The 18,456-nt window shown below is 39.4% G+C and overlaps 1 protein-coding gene across 1 annotated transcript in view; it reads right to left on the bottom strand.

The window, feature by feature from the left end:
- The window catches only part of HSPA12A (heat shock protein family A (Hsp70) member 12A), a 57,135-nt gene that overhangs the window by 13,164 nt on the left and 25,515 nt on the right, over positions 1-18,456 (bottom strand). The window contains exon 6 of the mRNA XM_065639381.1: positions 16,503-16,619. Coding sequence (XP_065495453.1) covers positions 16,503-16,619 — 117 coding nt within the window. The remainder of the gene's footprint in view (positions 1-16,502; positions 16,620-18,456) is intronic.

The raw sequence follows: 18,456 nt of genomic DNA, 5'->3' as shown, positions 1-18,456 counted from the left end.
GAAAGTTGGTTTTAAATCTGTAATGAATGGCCTAAACCTTCAATGCCTAATTAACCCGTGAATCTGCCTGCTCAGAGGGGCTGTAGTCTCCTTTAAGAAATGAAGGAATACCTTTGGCCTCCTCTCACTACTAAGCTATTTTAAGTGTGCCTTTCTTTATATGCCAGATACACACAGTCCTTGCTGAAATGGGACTCCCCACACTGTGTAGCTTAGTAGAAATATACAATTTGCTTTGCCAGTAATGCATCTTCTGACTTAAAACCAACATTTTCTATTTCAAAATCCATTGTTTTTAAGCACATTCACTTTTATAACAATCTTCAAAATGCTCAGCATATTCAAGGACTCAAAATACAATGGGGCAGGTTCTCTAAAATGTAATGAGAACAAGCCTAAAAATAATCTCACGCTATAAAAGTAACATTTGCCATTCTTTCTATTTTCTTTATGGATTTTCAGCCTCCAGACACACAGATTTGCAAGAAGCCACAAGTTCTCACATAACCACATCACTCTTTGAGCTGGGCTTAGAGAAAAATATCAAAGAGCAGTTGCTAAAACTGTGTTTTCATACCTTTTGACCTGTACTTCTCTCTACTGTACGACCTTCTGTTAAAACAGATAGAAATATCCTTCAACTCTTTCTGCCCAGCTTTTGGTCTCCACCCTCAGTGTAAAAAATTTCTTCTGCATGTCTAGCCTGACTCTGTCCTCTTTTAGTTTGAAACTATCACCCCTTGTCCTGTCACAACAGGGCCTGCTAAAACATCTGTCCCCATCTTTCTTATAGGCCCCTTTTAAGTACTGAAAAGTGGCAAAAAGGTCTCCCTGAAGCCTTCTCCAGGCTGAACAACCCTGACTCTCTCGATGTAGTAGGCACAAGCAGGGCTGGTTTCCTGCCAGCTCACCTAAACATCACTTATTGCCAGCTGAACTCTTCTACACACAAAGCTTTAATTTGTTGGTTTGGAAAGGGAAACATTCAAGATACGAATCAATACTTGATCCCTGACAGATATTTATCTAATCTGCTAAAGAATTCAAAAAATGTACGGTCTCTGCACACAAACTATCTCAGCCCTTTACTGTTTTTGCCTTTGGAAAGTTTTTCCTAAAAGCCTAATCTGAATCTTGCTGCAATTTTAAGGTCAGCACCTCTTGCCCTATCCAACAAGAGCACAGAGAACAAATAGCTCCCTGCTACCCTGCTGCAGCTTTCACATACCATTATCATGTCCTGTGAGAGCTCTGAATCTGAGCAGCAAGTGGGGGTTTTTTTTAATATCCAGCAATGTGGATGCTCAATTTGCTCCATGTACTGGGCATATGTTAGTTGCACAGACAAAGCAATACTTAGTCTTGTGTCTAACTTATGCACTAAAAGAGAAAATCATATTTTAGGGAAAAAAATAGTTTGTTGCTAAGGATATTAAAATCCAAAGGCTACATTATAAGGTGTTTGCAAAAAGGTGACGAGAACTGAGTTGCACACACAGAGAATGCACTGAGGGGGAAAAAGACTGTACTAATTGCAAAGTCATCTGTTTTGGGGAGGATTTTGGTACAAATTTCCAAGGGTTCAGCTAAAAGAAAACAGTAAACCATTAACAACAACATTTGCTTCCTCCCCTCCTCCAGCAGTAGTCTGTACCATGAACTTTTCACATTGCAGCCTGCATGTCAGGGGAGGAAGGCAGTGACCTGCAGTGGATGGACTCAGACCCATGTTCTCAGGCCCTCCAAGTATAGCAGATGCTATTCTTGCTACTTTTTCTCTCTAGATATTATTTTAACATACTCAAAATATCTCCTGAGGAAAACATTCAAAAGAAATGACAGTTTTTAACAGTTCAAAGCACAGCTGATCCTAACAGAATTTCATGAAGAAAACGTTGGTATTTTTTTGTTAAGAAGGTTTTCTTACAGAGTTTGAAGGGCCAATTGCAATGAAGAATATGTTATTTCACATCATTAAAACAACATACAAAGAATCTTGTACAGTGAATGGTAGCAGACATCCAACGCATATATCCAACATATATATTTTTATACTTACATATATATATGTGTACATATATATGTATTGATCAATACTGACTCTATTTCATACTTTGTATATGCAGTATTTCTACTCAGATCAGAGGTAGCACATTACTGTACAAATATATATATCTGCATACAGCACAGAGAGAATGGGGAGATGAGAAAGAAACAAACACACACATTCTGCTAGGGAGGAATGGAGCCATGAGGTTGCTTTAATACAAGCTCTGAGAAGATGAAGACTTAGGAGCCAGTATCTCTGTCCCATCATTACAGCCAAGGAGAAAGGGACAGATGGGAGAAAAATATCAAGCGTGCAGAGAAAGAACAGTGAAAACGGCAGGAGGTCAACACAAAAAAGTGATGCATTCACTAAAAACATTAACTGTATAAGTTTGGGAACTTTCTATATTTTCCATTTGTTCCTTTCTACCTGCCTCACTCCACGTCCTCACCCACTGCTGCCCAAGTACTGCTGTAACTAAGACCAGAGAATCACAAGTTCATGGGACAGATCTAAACAATGTCTCTGTAATCAACATCATGTCATATAGATCACTCTGGCAGTGGGACAGATGCATGACGTTGCTTTTGCCTAGGGGATTTATAGCTGACTTCATAACAGAGCCATGTCTTGACTCGAGTCTGATAAGGAGATTTCTTTGTCCCATTTACTCACTAGCAGCATAAACTCAGTCATCATTTATGAAACACGAAGGAAGCACACAACAGCTTTCCCAAAAACGCGAATGAGGAAAATCCATCATGGAATTACAAAAATCCTTTAAGCATCAGAAAGTTCTTAAAAAATGAATTTATTCACAGGATATCGCTGTACTCATCTACCTGGAAGAAGCAAAGAACACTGTGAGAATACTTTAAAAGACTGCCTCAAACTCCCTTTGCTCATACACCTGAGGACTAGGATTTCATGCTTTGATAAGAGAACTCTCAGATTTTCACTCACCCCAGTAAAACAGGTCTGTGAGCTGGCGCCAATACATTGCTGCTCATTTGCCAAGATACATCACTGACAGCAAACCTCAAAGTGCTTCAAAGCCTCATGTACTGGAGCACAAATAACTTTACCAGCCAGATGCAGGTGAATTCTCAACCCGGCCCACTAGCTCTGCTTTACAGCCAGAGCTGTGTCATCAGACAAGAGCCACAGCTGACCACAAACGCATTCTTGATTCCCTGAACAGCATCCTCTGCCAAGTGTTAGACTAATTCATCATTAGCAGATATTGAGGTCTGGACTGTGGCTCAGTAAAGCAGTCTGAGCATTTCCAGAGGACTAAATGATACTCATCACATGCAGAATCATCATTACTACAGATTAAAAGATGCTAATTTTAAAACCCAGCCTCACATGCCATGATGCACAATGAAAAAAACAATGCACTTTTTTTTTTAATATTATAATGTACAGGGCCTTAAAGACAGCACTACAGTAGAATATTCCACACAGTTTGAGTCTTTTTAAAAGGCAATAAAAACCGTGACGTATGCCTAGATGACAAGCTCCCATCTCTGAAAGCCACCTCATTTAGAAGCGTCAACATTTAGTGCCACACTACATAATATTATAAACTCAGCATCTTCCTTACGGAAAAAAAAAAAAACAGCGAAAATATATCTTAACACAGCCTCTGAAAAAGGTCCAAAAAGTAAGAGAAATGGCTAAGAGTCAGTACATACTGGAAATAATGGAGGTGCAAAGGAGCACTGCACAGATTTAGAGCTAATCAGATCTGTGCTGACAGTTTGGTCTTGACCTCTGTTTCACTGGAGTCTCGAGTCAGGGCCAGAGCAAACTGCATCTGGGTCTACTTCAGTTCTAACGCTCACATTAACTTGCAGCGTGGCGGTGTTCACCACTGCAAGAGGAGCACAGAGGCCACTCTGACACCTCAATTCCCTTTTGGTCCAGGGACCCACTTTTTACCCATTTAATAACATTTGATGCATCACTTTCAGGGTCAAATGTAACGAGTAAGTTATTCCAGTGTATACTCACAAACTTTAAACAGTGCATTTTCTCTGGTTAAGAGCTGTGCTTATACTCGGTAGTGAGTTTTACTTTCTGCTGCACTACCAACCAGTGAGATGATCCTGGCAGATTCTGTATTCCTTACTAGCTCAGAGTACCATTCTGTAAAATATGTATACTAGTGCCTTTGTCCTTTATACACCGAAAGCCACCAAAGGAAAACATTTTGTAAACTAAATATAGGGTAACATAGTATATTACTTTCATGGCAGCTATATTTGATCTTTCAGAAAGAAAAACAAACCAAGAATGAGGTCTGATTGGATGAATTCTAGTTTGCTGTTTGATAAACTCTGTAGGCAAATAAGACCCGATTCAGTACTGCCTCAGAGCTGTAGGCACTGCATTCACAATTAATAAGACATTTCCAGATACAAAAATGTAGCATAAATAGACTACGCAAATAAACATGTGCAAGAGAAGAACCACCTTCATTAGACAGTTGGAAAAACAAGGCATAGAGACTAAAAGCCTTGGCTAATGCTGCACAGGAACCCACAATAAGGTAGGAATTCCACAATCCCAGAACTCCAGTTCAGTGTCCCAGTCAAACACTCCTCTTCGCCAAACAGCAAGCTTCAACTTCTGCATATGACACCTAGCATGTGCAAAAAGCTTCAGGGCCATCTACATCCCAGCTCCATCAAAGCCTTGGGGCCCTGTTCTGCTTTGCAGTTTGCCACCTCCACCAACTACATTACTTTAATCACTTCTGAAACAACACTGTAGATCAGATGGGTGGAATGATCCGTCCTTCTGGGTGGCAGGAAGAACCTTTTAAACCTGTTCTACCACTAAAGCCACCTCTGTAGGCACCAGTGATAAATTTAAAAAGTTGGATTCCATGAAATAGCTCTGTAAAGATAATGTAGTTCATTAGGAAATGAAGCCCTGCAGGACAACATCATTCATCCAAGAAAACAGAAGCTGTGAATTAACATGAACATTTTTCTATTTTCCAATATATTTATCATAATTAGTAACAACAGGAAAGCCATGATTGCAAGTTAAGCGCCACACAGCCTCCATGAAGAAAGTATTGTGCAACTGAATCAAGGCAACACAAAACAGCAGTTGGAAATTAAGTGCCTTGTGGAATTTACAGTGTTTAAACTAATCAGTTCATTGTGTTAAGGGATTCATGATAACACCATCACTTAGTGCCTTGATAAGTGAGCTCTTCTCTAATCCTCTCCTTTTTTCACTAGCTAGCACTTTCTCCAGTTCTATGGCATCAAACTGGGATCTCGCAAATAAACAACTGAGATCTAATTACAGAGACAGAGCATGCCAGGAAAGAAGATGAGCAACATGGGAAAGGACTCAGCATTATCACAAAGAGGCACGTAAGGGGGAGCTGGGTTGGCAGGGAGTGAGGCTAGTGGATATCACAAAGCTGCATGAAAAGCACAGCACATGCAGTCTTGCTACATCTTCAGTCTTGAGACTTCAGAAGCCTTCACAAAAAAGTTTGAAAATCACTATGCCTTCATGTACTTTGATGCTTTGCTGTTAGTCTTCAGAGTGATGAAGAGTACCACAGCACAATAAGCACAGTGAATAAACAGAACAGAGTGAGGTCAGACAGCTCATTTAGCTCAGTCCACTTATCAGTTCAAAGACAGGTTCTTAAAATTGCTCAACAGCCACAAAACAAACAGGATTTTCAAAGGCACCCAGGTTCCTCTTAGAGACCACATGAAGAGGCTGGGTTTGCCAAAGGCAGGAGGAAGAGCTGCTGGGTGCTCCCCTCCTTTGGAAAATTCATTCTCAGGATTTAAGAGCCTAGATGAAAACCAAGACTTTTCTTTCTTTTTTAAAATCTAGTCAAGACAATGCTTGAGTGGTGGTTGATCCTGCAAAGACGTGACATCTACCATGTCACAGAGGCACTTTCTGCTTTACAGAACCAAGAGTTTTTTGCTTTCTTGTAAACAACATTTGCTATACATACATGCATATACATAACACATATAAATAAATGCATACATTCTTACACTGTTGTGGCCTGTTGAGATAAAATTAGGTTTGTGGCATAGGCTGTCCTTTATCCTATTCTGATCAGGTGCCACTGATGATATTTTGCATTTCACAAGTGAGAACATAGTGGATAATTATCACAGCTGCAGAATTCCTTCAGTGTCAGCTTCCCTGTCTGTACAGTTAAATGACAGGACAAAGACACCCATCTTTCTGCGAGAAAACTGCTTAAGAGAGCATAAATGAAATCTCAGGCTATGGTAAAATACTAGTAACTATATTTTGTAGACAAAGGAAATATATATTTTGAAAGATGACACGTGGAAAAAACATTGGTTTAACGGAGGGGGCACAAAACTGGAAGTTAAGAGACTCCTGTAACAATTTTCATTTATTCATTTTGTACTAGCATAAGTGATTAAGTAACAGGAAAGTCTTAGAAGGATAAACCCCAGTGTAAATGTCGGCCTTTAAATTGTCCTGAGGATTTGGAGATTATCCCAAGACATGTCTCTGAGACCCCAGGTGTCTTTCCTTCTGCCATGACAAAGTAGATATTGTTACTATATATTTTACATAATTTTCCTTGCTTTTAAAATACCAGAGTGTAAGCTTTGCAGTGCTTTTTGAATTTCCAGGGCTCACCTATACCAGCAGCTCATACAAAGTAACTAAGCCACAGATAATAAACAGCCTTCCCACAGGCTTCCTGTAGGCTGCACTTAGCGCTGCTCACACTTCAAAGGCAGAACTCACAAGCTATGAACTCCTGTAAAGAGTTTGTAAGTGAAATGATAGATGATGACAATAAGGTACTTCACAGTTGCATCTATATAGTTGGTTTGGTTAATTTCATCAGACAAGATATAAATTAATTCCAGGTAATAGTGATGCTACTTCCCATTTAAGAGTTTGTGCATGAACATTTGTGTTGCAATGGCAAGAGATTTAGATTAGCATTTTATTTATAATTAGACTTAGTTTTATGGTGGAAAAAACTGTTGGATAGCAACTTCAAAAAGCTGGGATGAATATACGTAATCATTGTGTAAACTATTATTAATTCCAAAGAAACCACTAGAATCACAGCCCTCTACTACAGCACTTACACTGAGAAATAACAAGGACGTGAGGGTTAAATTCCGTAAGTAATGGCTACAGAATGAGCTCTGTGAAAGTTCTAAAGTGAAGACTCTTGCACCCCTCAGTTCACGAGGGACATGGAGAAAGTGGTGAGGGTTCAAGCAGGGCTACCAGAGAACACGTTTGGTAAGGAGAGCCTGAGGGAGCTGGGTTTGTTTAGTCTGGTAAAGAAGCGGCCAAGGAGAAATGTAATAGGTGCCTGTAGCTATCTGAAGGGCAGTTACAAAGATAGCGGAGTACAACTGTTCTCGGTCTTTCCAGGAGATATAACAAGGGGCAACAGCCACATATTGCAGCTTGTAAAGTTCCAATTGGGTATTACAAAAACCCCTTTTTACTAGGAAGGTGATGCAGCACTGGAACAGCTGCTCAGAAGAGGCATCTCTGTCCTTGGAGATTTTTAAAACTTGTCTGAACAAAGCTACTGCTGACCTGGTGTTGGCAATAACCCTGCTTCGAGTGGAAGGTCAGAGTAGATGATCTCCAAACACTTCCAATGAATACTTCCATGATTCTAAAATGGTGCAGATTTACACACTAAGAAAGACCAGAACTGCTGGTAGGAATCTTTCCCAAACACCAAAGACCTACACACTTTCTCATTCCTTGTCTTTGTGAATGCCATGTGAAATTCTTGCCTGTATGAGTGAGAGGAAGCTCATCGTGTGTTGACAGTTTGACAGCAGTACCAGACTCACCATAACATGCCTGCAGTTAGTCAGGGCCTCACAGGTTTCCCTATGGAGTTTAGTCATCTTTGCAACTAGAACTTTTAAGTGTCTTGGGATCAAAAGGAAACATTTGTCACAGTATCCTTTTTTTTTTTTAAAGTCTGAAAGCTACACTTTTAAAATCTGAAAATATAAAGAGCATGACAGTCCTAAGCAGCCATTTAGCCTTAAACACCAGCCCATCAGTCACTTTACAAAGTGGTCTGATATATGGAAAGCAATTAGTTTAATGCATCAAGGATGCATAAGTTGAGTTTACTACTTCAATACAATCTGCACCAAAAAAAAAGTCTGCCTCAGTCCAATGTTGTCAGAGAGGAAAATTCAATTCTTAATTAATTTTCCTATATTTGGTTATAGAGAGAAAATGGTCTTCTGCTTAAAAGCATGAGAATAAAATAGCAGACCTAGATTTGAAGCTCAATTATTTTGCATTCAGCTTTTCTACAAGCTTCCTATATAACATTTTGCAAGTTACTTAGACCAAACTTTGTGAAACAATTCTCTAAAGCAAGTGCATCAATTTCTAGTAACCAACTCAATATCGAGGTTTACAATGGAGCTGTTGCTGAAATTTGCTTGGATGAGGCATGCTTGGATTCTGAATAATCAAGCTGGCTATCAGTCATGTACATACCTGATCTTGCTACTCAGCAAGCTGCTTTGGAGCAAAGCAGAATCAATTTGATATTTCATTTCAGTTTATGAACCTATCAATAAAGTTTCTCCTATGATAAGAAATAAAGTACAGTCTGTAACACTGCTCCCTCCTAATGGCTGTTGAGAAACTAGGGCATTATCCCATTCTGAAAAGCAAGATAATAAATGGGGCATCTGGAACTGTAATGAAGTGTGACTTTTACTTTCAGCACACTCTGAATAATGAATTTTGTGGAGCTGCATTGGCTACAGTCAGAACTGCAACATCTGTGTGGTCACTGATTAGATGAACCAATTTGTTATAGATGACTAGGCTGTCTTATTAAGATAAATGCCTTTGCTAACCATGGTCAGACTGCCTAAATTTATTCTTCCTGGGGTTGCTGTTACAAAGCTAAGAGTACAGATTGCTTTACTAGTGCATTTCTATACTTTATATTTTATACATTATTTTTATAATCTATTCTTTGTATTTTCAACCTGAACTTGGAATTCTTTGGGACTGTAAGCACTGTTTGATTCTATTATTAAAACCCATACTCATCAGGTCTTCTGGATTTTGTATTATAATTTCCCTTTTTTCATTTATAAGACAATAAAACTTACTAAACATAAGATATAATACAAACCTTTGAAACTCCTAAAATGCATAATGGAATCCAGAGAAGGAAGAGCAGCAGATAATCTCAAGGGCTCCTGAGCTCTATGCTCAGGGAAACGAGGCTCTCCTGTGCAGTAGGAGCAATGAGAGGACAGAGAATCGGAAATATTGTCAAATCCCTATATGTGACACTAACAGAAGTGCGGAATATTGAAAGAATACAGTATTTACTACATAAATGATACAAGGATTAAGATTATACTTCTAGTCCACATGCTGAAGTACATAAGGCTTCTTGCAGAAAACAACGCTGTCAAAAAGGGCTCCTTCCTGTCAAGCCTTCCAAAATATCATCCTCTCTCAGTCAGAGAAGTCCTTTAATTGGTTTGTCTTAGTTCAAAAACCCAAGGAAGTTTATAATTTAAAGCTGTACTGTGACAGCTCTGACAGGCGAATGTCAGCCTACTCCAAACCTAGCAGACATGTTCTATGACTCAAAGAAAAAGGCCCTTGGGACAATCTTGAACTATTTTACAACTGTCAGACTGCCCACACAGAAGACCGCCCAGAAATGTGTACAAGCTGTTTTTTCTAAAGTTATGCTTTCATTGAAACAAATACATCTTTAATTTTTGAGGGACTGATGGTCATTTGTTCACTTCTCAAAGGAAAAGTCTATTCGTGCTGAACTTCCCATGGAGGTGGCGTCAGGGTTTTACAGAGCTCTGCAGACCTGAGGGCTAACGTGGAAGGACAGAATCAGCATTCTGTCTTGGCACAGGTGAGAGATAGAAATCAAAGAGATAAAAGAGTGGGAAGGAGTGTATATTGCACCTGTGAGAAGGTCTGGGAAGAGGATCAGGAGGAACGACCACATCCCACTGCCTGTTCTGCCCCCTCAGTCTTTGACTCCCCTCTTCATGCACATCAGCAAGCTCCAGAGCTTGGGCTCAGATCTGCACCAGCCACAGCCACAGTGCTGGCTCACTGAGAGCTCACATCTGTGTTCAACAGACTGCACAGAGATGGGCAAAGGCTGCCACATCTCCCAGCAGCACAAGACAGCATCCAAAAGCCCAAACATGCCACTCTCTGAATGCTTTCTGATGCAGTCACAGAGACTACGTCTCTGCCATAAGCCCCCTCCTCTCTCCTCCTCTGTACTGAAACCTGCATTGATAGGATGTGCACTCACAGCCTCTGCCCTTTCATTCCTCCAAAATTTTCACCAGTATTGGGCCCACAAATAACTCCAAATCAGCATTATTAAAGCTGACTCACATATTGCTGAGCGATAACTTGCTAAGGGAGAGGCCGTGTTGGCAGTTGGATGATAAATGGGATCATTGAGTCCATACCTCCACCACTGTGATGTTGCTGCAGCTTTGCTCCCAAGTGACTGTTGCCACGGATCACATTTGTGCAGTAAATGAAAGCTTAGCTCCGAATGGCATTACCAAGGTTTTTTTTCTGCATTACACTATATCCCCCAAGGTGCAGGAAGACATTAGTTGCAAGTTTTATGACTAGCACACATTAGAAAAATGGAGCCATTAAATTCTCAAAAGCTTTTCAATTTTTCATGTTACATCATTGTAGAAATGCTTTTTGTACCATGGGCATGCACCAGTTACCACAACAGCAAAGCCTGACTCTCTTCCTATTTAAGCAACCTCTTAGTGTCTCAGGCTCTCCCCTTCGCTTTGTTTCAAAATATCCTCATTGTAGGTCCTCATGGCTCAGGCTGATTTTATTAGAGACACACAAGTAGCCCTGACTGACGGCAGTTTCCTCGAGAAAACTATATGCTTTCTATTTATCATTAGTTACATCTTTTTTTATGCCTTGGTCTTTCTGATTTTGCCTTAATATTTTTCACTATAGTTCTATTTCCAGCTTGTATTTCCTTTATTTGTCTTTGTAACTGAATAACGGCAGCACCTAAGATGCCTTTTCAGCTGATCTATTACCCACCTTCATGGTCCCTTGCATGACCTTATTACAAACGGTCCTACCCATGAGCTTTATATCTTGTCCACCCTGATTTATATGTGTTTGTGGACTTCTATCACTCTCCCCACTCCTCCTGATCGTAGTTTAAAGCCTTTCAGACTGTTGTTTTCTTCTTTTGTCTGGAAACCCCCATCTAGCACAGTTTTCCCTCCAGGCAGAGGGAAGATTATGATTTTTGGCTACTTCTGTTAGCTCCAGTGCTCTTTCAGGCAATTTCTAAGATCCTGAGAAACATGTTCTACAGCTTTATAAGACATGCACAGATCCATCTACCTACTCCTACCTAAAATGCTATGAAAATCTCCTGGTTTACTTGCTCAGAAAAATAAAAAGAAAGCGTCCAAATATTCCAATTTGTGCAATGGAAGTGGACAAACAGAAATGCACAAAACTGGATTAGCAGATGGCTTTGTCAACTGCCTGTGCTTTCATGTGAACCTGGCTAGGTAATTGAAATGCATAATCAAGATCCATTAGTACACATTTCCCACTGTGCTGAGTTCCCACTCTGTAATCTTCACTCCTCAGTTAGTTATCCTTTCCTAATTAAACACAGCTACATGATGCAGAATCCTCCCCAACATATCATTTCATGAACTTTTTAATCCTTATGATTAAAAAGATCTTAATATCACAAAAGTGAAAGCATGAACTCAAGAGAACTCCAGAAGCTACAAATAATCAGGATGGTTGATGTATTAACACACTTGTGCCTTGTCTGCCTCCACTAACAAGTACCGTTTCAAAGAAGTCACCAGCTTTCCTGTGTTGCTTATGCCTGAACATCATTGCCTTAAGTAGTTTATAGCAGAAGTCTCTTACACTGTGCCTAGAGAAATAAATGTCAGTTGCATGTGTTTTATATGCCAAAGAAAATTATTGAAAAGGAATAAGAATAGCTCACCTTCACAGATAACAATCTGGTTAAGACTCTCTTGTCATCTTTTTAAAATCAAATGTACTTCATGTCATGTTTTTATTAGCAAGAGATTTTATGTGCCATTACATGACTCTCTGACCAAACTGTTTACTTTTCTCTGCAGGTTTCTACAGAGCAGGGTAGTACTGATCAATGTAATGTAATGTAACCCTGGAACACAATGTGTTAAACAATTCTCATGACAAGCATTCCATGACAAAATTGATGTGAAAACATTAATAAAGATTCAGAGACGGTTAAAGAAAGCCTCTGGAATTCCAGGCGCACATGCTTAACCCTATAACCTAGACTGCCTCTATGTTTATTTATACGAGCTTACCATGCAAACAATTTAATTTGCTATTTGTAATTGGAATACAAATCTACTTGAGAGCTGCAGAACTCCATTTCAAAACCAACAGTTCATATTAAAAAAAGAACTCTCAATATCCCCACCTAATTGGTGTTTGTAAGATTACAGAATGTTTTGGGTAAGTTTATGAAAATGCACTATTCTTCCTTCGCTCTGCCCTGAGTGTTCTTTGTATGCCATGTTTTGCTTTCTTATTTTATAGCTTCTGCATTCACATATTCCTGTCACACTCCAAATTCTTCCTTAAAACCTTATTCTTATTGGCATGTTCATGGAATTCCAGCCTGCAGATTCTGCTCTACACTTAGTGTGCCCAAAGAATTTGTATTGAAAGATGAGCTGGAAGAATGGCTTTACTAAGAAGAAACACTCTGCCAAGAATATCGGATCCTGTGTTCCTCTAATAAACAATCTACAGTGCCTGAATTTCATTTGGATAAGGGATTAAAAGTACCGGTCATAGTAATATATTGAGACAGCACAGTGCTGTTAAGACTAAACCAACAATTCACGCCTACCTAGATTCAATGGATTTCTACACAAATATTCTTGAATACTTTTAGAGTTTCACCTTTCCATTAGAGGACACGTGCCTTATTTTAGATTCTTTTTTCAGCAGTAATACAAGACTAACAAAACACTGCATTTTCTTGTGTCAGGACAATCTCGGATGACACAGAGGTGGGATCCTGGTTTTGTGTCCGTGTTCACAAGTCACTCTGATGAGGCTGTAAGCTCCAGGCCAGGTTCACAAGCTTGAAGTGGCTTGTTTCCACACCTAAGCCATATTTTCATGTTGGGGTCTAAACCCTGAGCCCAGCACACGTTGCATTTGGCTGCTTTTGCAAAGACAAGAATAAGGGCAGGTCCCACCCACATGAACGGGATGGAGTCCTCCCACATGCTGTCCAACTGTACCACTCTGCCAAAGTCTCCAAAATAAGAAAAAGTATCAGCAACTCGAATTTGCTACTCACAATGAGAGTTCTTCATGAGAAAGGGAGTCCTTCCGAGACTGGTAAACACAGCACTTCTGACAGAACTTCACCAAAGCAAAGAATTTGAAAGGGAACAACTAGGACACAGCAACAAGAAAAGTTAACACTATTTACGATGCCTTATATTTCACTGGTGGGGGAAATGAGAAACCTGACAGACGCATCCTAAGAGTCATTATTTAGGATGTAATGAACACAGATGCAATGTACACTAGTCCCAGCAGACAAGCTTTGGGAAAGGAAATTTAGTCAAAATGGGTCCTGCAGAGATGACCCTCTGCTCTTGCCACAGAGCTCTCTCTAAATGTGACCAGACCTCAACAGGTGTACACAGCTTTAGAACAATCTCTGGATACACAGGACTTTAGCATGAGGGACAGGAAGAAGCATCTGTGGACTGTTATTCAGGAGGAGAGTAATTTTGATTCAGCAAAGTAAGGTTGTAAGGACATGCAGCTCTCTATAGCCTACCAGACTTAGTCTCTCAGGAGGCTCCAGAGAGGAAGACAAATGGGAATAAACCTGCTTCATGAGGTAACAACTCAAATATAAAAAGAGTTAAGGATGCAAAAAGTACAACAGATGAATACAGATGGGGCAGGCAGGGTAACAGCAAGAAGCAATGAGGAGCAGTTTTCACATATCAGTAGGTCAATCTTGGTCAAGCTTTTGTAGGCATGAAAAAAATGGCATTTTAGAGAGAGTCTCAGAGGAGGAAAATGAGTTAGCATTACAGATGTTCACGTCCGGGACATGCAGCTTATGCCTGAGATAACACAGATGGAGTCAAATATAGGTTGATTCCCTGTCAAATGTGAGACTACAAACCCCTTTAAAACAGGCCAGGTTGCCAAAGCCAAGGAAATGATGTTGCAGTAACCAAGATGCAAAATCAGCAACAGCTTTGATGAAAGCTCAGCAGTATGTACAGACAGAAAAGCTGTCGTGCAGACAGAATTAGGATTTTGAAAGAGAGAGGAAGAACTGTGAGCTGAAGGGAACACCCAGATGACTCATTCGAATGAGAAAGCAGCACCGAAGCTAGAAGGGGGAATCGCAGAAGCCCTTGGGCAGATTAAGTTTTCCAGGTTAGCAATATTTTAAGGAAAACCAGAGACAAGCGGATGTCAGGGAGGCATTAAGATTGTAGGCTGTACAAAAGCTGATGGATGTTGAATGCAGATGCAGACCTACAACACTTTTTACTTGATTTTAGTAATTCCATGTAATATTTACCTTTGCCTACATCACCACTTAACCATTCCAGAAAGGCTGGGCTTTACATTATGATCCAATAACTGAAGCCATTAATACTTTTGTTCTCTTAGAGCTTGCCACAGATAATTCAAGCAGATTTCCACAGCTCATAACGATTTTCCACTAGTTAACTCCCAATTTAGATGAGTGGTTGTACCTCAGTGTGTTTCCAGTAACAAAGTTTCTACCACTGCCTTTTCACACTTTACTCGATGCCCTGATTACTCTTACAAGAAGCTCTCATTTTCATGGTGTTTGGATGTCCCAATAGCTAGCAACAAGGGCTGCAACTTCTGATCCGTCTGTACATACTGGTTTGAGGAAGATGTTGGATCCAGCAATAGGAATCTGAAACACTGAATGGCAATGCAGAACTCTCAGTTTTCTGTGCTTCTTTATTCATCCCCATGACTTAAAAAAAAAAAAACACAACAAAAAACAAAAAACCGTGTGTGTCAAGTAAACATCAACCATTTCCCTAAACTCTTATGTTTTGCTGCAATTGATCACACAGTCGAAGTCAAAAGCCTTGTCAGTCCTTGCTATTTATCAACCCTGCCGATAAAAGTACACAATCACAGAGACAGCCACAGACACAGACACTAATTAACAACATTCCATTGTGCCACAAATGAGAAATGCCAAGAGATCTACCTTATCCTGCCCTGCTCCTTACACAGCTCCCGGTTCACGAGCACACATGCACACAGACAGCAGGCAGACAACAATATACAAAGATAATGAATGGGTCTCTAGTGTTTCAGATTTACCTACAAATGTGTCCTTCCATCAGAACTTTAAGAGTGTTTTGCTTCTGGCACTAGCATTAGCAATCCCACAATAAAGACTGTTGAGAAAAATGTTGCTCAACATTAGAGATAGTTAGAAACAGAGTTAGAAATATCTGGGAGCTTCCCAGGAGCCCTCTGCAAATTACTCATGAACTACAAGATATTCTACAAACTGTGCATTGCATAGCTGCTGCCAATGGGTTACGCAAGTCTCTGACTAAAAATAAATAAAACGAACCAGAAAATGAATATCCTGATGAAAAGAATGTGTACATCTCATGTATCAAAGATGCAAACTGAATTGGAAATAAAGGATATGCATATGGAAAGTGCACATATTTTGGGGGGGCTGGGGAGAAAGAGTTAAATGCAGACAAACCTCTTACTGGTGAAAATAACATTTGAATTTAATTTTATATCCAGACTATCCGGTTCACAGTCCTTTCATTCCTACTGTGGGAAAATGAGAACTGGAAAAAAGTCCCACCAAGGAGGTTCTTTGCTTTCCCTCCTCTTCCTTTTTTTTTTTTTTTTTTTTTAACTTTAAAAGTCTATGATGACCCAAAAAAAGGAAGAAAACAAAACCACATCCAGTGTTTTAAAATCAGCTTTCCCTTGGGTCTCAAAACTGCATCTGTTGCATGTGCACTGAATTCAGCAGAAATACAGTGTACAAGACGACTAAATCATCAGTCTGCAGGGGACAACAATATATAAAAGTAAATAGAAAGAAAAAGGCGTTTAAGAGGTGAATATGTACGACTTATAGCTACTGCTTGGTAAAGTCAATTTCGCTTTCAATGCTTCTAGTCTGACTCCTTTCTAGATCATTTCTATACAGTTTATACTAGAGCTAATTGTCCCAAATACATTTCATCATTTGGCCTATCAGCTAGGGCTTTACAGAAGCATTTCTACATTCAGCCTATAACCTTACCTTGTAGGCAGCTTGTCTCATAAACTGCTTTGCAGGCTGCTTCCAAATAGCAGGCACTGTAATGACCCATCTTACTTCAGTGTTTTCAAAGTCTGAGCCTCCTTGGTCACTGAGCTCCTAAATAAAAGGAAAATAGAGGTGAACACAAAATGATGGTTGTCAGCTTTATCAGGAAACATTATTTTCTGCTGGCTCCAGTAACAAACTTTCTCCTTTCAATGTTTTTCCTGCTACATCTATGCTACAAATCAGACTTATTGCCAATCTGTCAAGAATGCTTTACTATGCCAAAAGCTGGGATTAGGGTTAATGCCTGCTCAAGGAGAGGCCTATAGAAAAGTTTACTGCTTAACATGAAGCAGAAGTTAGTTTTTCCAAAAGCAGCTCATGCACTGCTTAATATTGCAGAACATTTATGTACATTCTTACTCATAGTGTGGGATTTGCTGTTAGATTGAATAATTCACACTTGCATCTGGATTAATACACAGGAAAATATTTGAGGTATCACTGATGAACATTGTGTTTTACAATCCAGACTTTTCAATGACTTCTTTATACACCACTTACCTTTAAATCAGATTTTTACAAATCAGTTAGCAAGGGGAAGTTACAGTTAAACCCTTTAAAAAATATGACCGATTGCTCCTTGAAAATTTTACTTTAAGCAAACATTCAAGGCTAGTTTAGTTCTTTTATTGTGCTTTTTTTTTTTCCTTAAATAGAGGAAAGTCTGTATTGCATTTGCAAATTAGGTGATATACTGACATGTTTTGGGAAAGGTTCCAAGTGAAATGTCATTACCATATGTCCTATCTGAACCTTTCCCTGTTTGGATGGAAATTTAGAAAGGTGAACAACGGGCCTTCAGAATGTAAAAAAAAAAAAAAAAAAAAAAAAAAAAAAAAAAGCTTCTGCATGTGCTGTGCCAAGGTGTTGTGTTTGTTTAGCTATGCTGCAGTTCAAAAATCCATGCTAGAAAAGTAGCACCTTTATACTGCACGGGGCACTAGGAATGGACAAATTATAGTCCTAGTAACAGTTCATTTACATCACTCGTCTAATTAGTTTCAGCATACACTCACAAATCACAGGGATTTATTTATTACCATCAGGAAAGGATATAGCCCTGAACAGGCAGCACAGCAAATACATGGGACTGTACCCAACAGCATTCATATTCACTAAGAATTTCCCCAGACTACACACAGGTTCAAGTCTGTGACTCCACAATCAACTCTAAAATCTAGTTAACTAAGTCTTTGAGACAAGACAACGAATCTGAGTTGTAATGGTAGGATTGTTTCTCTGGAGCCATAAAGAATAGACTGACAGCTCACAGAGAATAAGTTAAACCCATTCAAAAAAGTAGGTTAGTTCTTAACAACAAGGCTATTTTAAATAACGCTTGCATGGACAAATATTCCGATTTGACCTAGCAACTATGATACTATGCTTATATTGACATTATAGTTGCCCATTTGAAGGCAATGTTTAACTCACATTTGACTGTTTACATGATAATTTAAATCCCAACAACTGTTTACTGGGGACGTGTATTTCACAGGAGAATACGCAAAACAATCTTGTGACCCAAGGAGAATATCACAAGATATTAGTATTGCAACTTTTCAAATGGGAAATGGAAAACAGAATGCATTTTTCCCACCAACACCAACCACAGTAGGGAAAAAAAAAAAAAAAAAAAAAGGAGGCATAAATGGAGGCAGTCCATCAGAACACATTTACAAATCAAACACCAAAACATGTCTTTTTTTTGTTTGTTTCTCCTTATTGCTTGCTAGATTTTCTAGATAAACATGCATTCAGGATCAGGGCAACATACCATAGCCTAATTGCAGCTCTTTGGCGCACACACACTGCAGTTTAACAGTGTAAAACAGAATAAAGGGAGCGTTGTGCAAAGGTACCTGAGTTGGTTCAGGTAATGGAG

The sequence above is a fragment of the Caloenas nicobarica genome, chromosome 7 (assembly GCF_036013445.1).
Source record: "Caloenas nicobarica isolate bCalNic1 chromosome 7, bCalNic1.hap1, whole genome shotgun sequence".
Taxonomy (NCBI): Eukaryota; Metazoa; Chordata; class Aves; order Columbiformes; family Columbidae; genus Caloenas; species Caloenas nicobarica.
The sequence above is the reverse complement of the archived record's forward strand: the minus strand, read 5'-3'. Positions and strand labels throughout refer to the sequence as shown.